The sequence below is a fragment of the Neolamprologus brichardi genome, chromosome 10 (genome assembly GCF_056152115.1).
Source record: "Neolamprologus brichardi isolate AB-2024 chromosome 10, ASM5615211v1, whole genome shotgun sequence".
NCBI classification, from domain to species: domain Eukaryota; kingdom Metazoa; phylum Chordata; class Actinopteri; order Cichliformes; family Cichlidae; genus Neolamprologus; species Neolamprologus brichardi.
Window position 1 is genome coordinate 3,865,192 of NC_142113.1, and position 3,417 is coordinate 3,868,608.

General features: G+C 41.5%; 1 protein-coding gene across 1 annotated transcript; it reads right to left on the minus strand.

The window, feature by feature from the left end:
• Positions 1–221: 221 nt before the first annotated feature.
• On the minus strand, positions 222–1,775 carry LOC148100781 (uncharacterized). The gene has a single exon (XM_087846769.1). The coding sequence runs from the start codon at positions 1,773–1,775 to the stop codon at positions 222–224; it is 1,554 nt and encodes a 517-aa protein (XP_087702895.1).
• Positions 1,776–3,417: the final 1,642 nt, after the last annotated feature.

The window sequence follows — 3,417 nt, forward strand, 5'->3', positions numbered from 1 at the left end:
GTGGGGAGGAAAAACTGCCTTTTAACGGGCAGAAGCCTCCAGCAGAACCAGGCTCAGGAGGGGGCAGTCAACTGCTGGGACTGGTTGGGGGGGGGGGGGGGTGGTGAAAAAAAGAAAAAAGATTAAGAAGGTAGGGAATATGTGTTAGGAGAGAAAGGGAGAGGGGGGACAGGAGAGGTGAAAATGAAGATGGATCACAGGTGGAGGAGGACGAGGCTAAATCATCTGAATAACCAGCAGACGCCTCTTTTCTTCATTTCCAGGTATTTTTCCATGAGCGCTTTTTTCTCCAGGATAAGGGTTCTCAACTGATCGTTTGTTTCTGCATTTTGCTCCTCGAGTTGCTTGCATCTTTGCTCCATTTCTTTTAATCCTGCTTGTTCTTTTCTAGGCTTTTCTTTCGGGTCTTCGTATGTTGCCTCCTCCATTCGATTTGCCTTGCACATGTCTGTATTTCTCTCTTGTTTTTTCTTGTACATCTCTTCTATCAGGTCAATTTTTCTCTTGAATACTTGATGCATAAGCAGCAGGTATTCATATTTTTTCTCTTGTTGTTGCTTTTGTGCCTGCATTTCACTTATTTGGCTCTTCAAGTCACTGACCCTCAACAACATCTCATTCATGAGCTCTGAGTGTTCTTTCCTCATTCCATCGATCGTACACTGCATCTCTGAACATTGTCTTTCCAGTATTTCCTTTTCTCTTTCCAGGTCAGGTGTTTTTTCCCTCATTTCATTATAAAATTCTCGCAGTTCTAGATTCCTTCTCTCAAAGTCCTGGAGAATACGTTTTTCTTCTTCCTGTTTCTCTTTTTCTTCAAGAAGCTCTTTATTTTTGCACTCTGTTTCATCAAACCTGACTTTCAGCTCTACGTACATTTCCCTCATGGCTTTGAGTTTGTCCTCCATTGGTATTTCTGTTTCTCTTTCCAGTTCAGGTGTTTTGTCCTTCATTTCATTACAAAATTCTCGCAGTTCTAGATTCCTTCTCTCAAAATCCTGGAGAATACGTTTTTCTTCTTCCTGTTTCTCTTTTTCTTCAAGAAGCTCTATATTTTTGCACTCTGTTTCACCAAACCTGACTGCCAGATCTACGCACATTTCCCTCATGTCTTTGAGTTTGCGCTGCAATCGTATTGTCTTTTTTCTTTCCAGTTCAGATGTTTTTTCCTTCATTTCATTACAAAATTCTCGCAGTTCTAGATTCCTTCTCTCAAAGTCCTGGATAATACGTTTTTCTTCTTCCTGTTGCTTTTTTTCTTCAAGAAGCTCTTTCAGTTTGTGCTCCATTTGTATTTCCTGTTCAGTCTTCTGTTGGCGGATTTTTTCAATTGTTTTCTCAGCTTCATCGAGCTTTCCTTGAAGTATCTGTATCTCCTCAATAGTAGCTTTCTTTCCTTGAAGCTGGGCAGATGTTTCTTTTAATTCGGCACTCTGTGTTCCCGATGAAAAAATACGGGAAAAAAAATTCTTTCGTCCTTGACCAAACTTCATTCCCTCATTGATAATTTTTATATCAGGCTGCCGTTGCTGTTTTCCTTCCAGGTCTTTATTTCGTGCTTCCAATTGTCTGCACTTCTCCTCTAGTTGAAGCTTCTCTTCTTCAATTTGTTTAACTTTGTCATGGAGGTCAGAGTTTTCCTTCTGACTTTCCTGTAATGCCCTTTGGATTGATAAGACAACATCCATGGTTATTTCTCCTGAAGAGATTGGCTGGCCAGACCACGAAGGAGAGGCAGCATTATTTATTTTTCTTTGTCGGCGTTTTCGTCCCATGTTGGAGCCTGTGCACAGTGACTCTGAAAAGGCTTAGAAATATTTGCAAATGTATCTCGTGTTGAACGTTTGAAGTCTGCGAACAAACTGCTTTAAAATTGCTGCTTCTGATCCCTATTTATAGACTTCAGAACTTCAAAGGATCAAAGGTATTAATGATGTCACATCTTGTGACATCATCATTCCGTAAGCCAATCAGATGGTCACATGACATTTTAAAATGGGGATGTTTTTTTTTGTTTTTTTGTTGTTTTTTTTTTAAAAGTTTTTTTGGAGTTTTCACCATTTGCTCCAGGAGCTGCGCCTGGATGACGGCCGCTTTCAGCGGTACTGTTATGTTTGCATGCCTCAAACATTAATGATGACACCTTCAGTATTTCTCAGTTCCATTCTTTAATTCTCAGGCTTGCAGCGGCAACACAGTCTGCAGCGCTAACTTGTTCATCTACCGTTTTCTGTTGTCTCCTTTTTCTATATCCTCCTTCTGCCTTACATTCGACCTTTCAAAATAAAAGTTCTGTAAACATCACAATCACCTCCTTTTTTTTTTTTTCTTTAACAAACATAGGTACTCAGTGAGGTGAATTATTAATCTGAACCTATGATAACAACACCTAATAAAATTACTGAACGTTCTTATTACTTGAGTTTCTCCACACCTAAACATCACTTAAACAGCACTGCATTTGCGCAGATCTCTGACTAATCACTATCAACATTCAACACTAGAATACTGGTTACAGTGTTAGAGTCAGGAACAACAAACATGTTACACGCAGCGTAACCTTTAACGGGTCACTCAGATATTCAAGTCTTAGATGTGATGTAATCAGACAGATGCATAGGTACGCGTCTGTTTGATCTGACTGGGTATCCGGGCTTGTCTGTTAAGGCGGGGTCGACATGCCGTCCAGGTGGGGCATCTTCAAGTCCATGTCTGATTTTCTTGAAGAATGAGGCATTCCTGACAATTGAGTGTCCATCCCTTGTAGCTGTAATTTCAGAACCCTTAACTTTAGTCACTTTATAGGGTTTTGCATTGTATGGTGTGGATAATTTGTTGTGCTTGGGTTGGCGATGCAGCACTGTGTCACCCAGACTTGGTGAGTGTGGTCTGGCGCGACGAGTTGCATCTGCGATCACCTTCATCTTGATCTTTGCACTATCATCCCTTGCTCTCACTTCAGCATCTGAACACTTCCGTGGAGTGGTGTTAACGAAAGGGAGCTTGGTGTATAGCTGGCGTTGAAACAGTATTTCAGCTGGTGAGCTCGCTGTTGTGCAATGAGGTGTAGATCTGTCCTCACGAAGAAAGATGTTTAGTTGCTGTCTCCATGGTGTGCCCTGCATCTCGGCAACTCTCAGTGCTTTGCATAGGGTTCTCATAAATCTCTCAGCAATGGCATTCGCCTGAGGCCAACAAGGTGTGATTTTGCAATGATGAAATCCTAGGTAGTCTGCAAACTGTGAGAAAGCCTCACTGTTAAAAGGAGGACCATTGTCAGTTTTTACTGTCCTTGGGATTCCAAACATGGAGAACACTTCGTCGATGACTGGGATAACAGAAGATGCTGATGTTGAGCGTACACTTTCAACGACTGGATAGCGAGAATACTCGTCTGTGATAACGAGCAGGTATTCC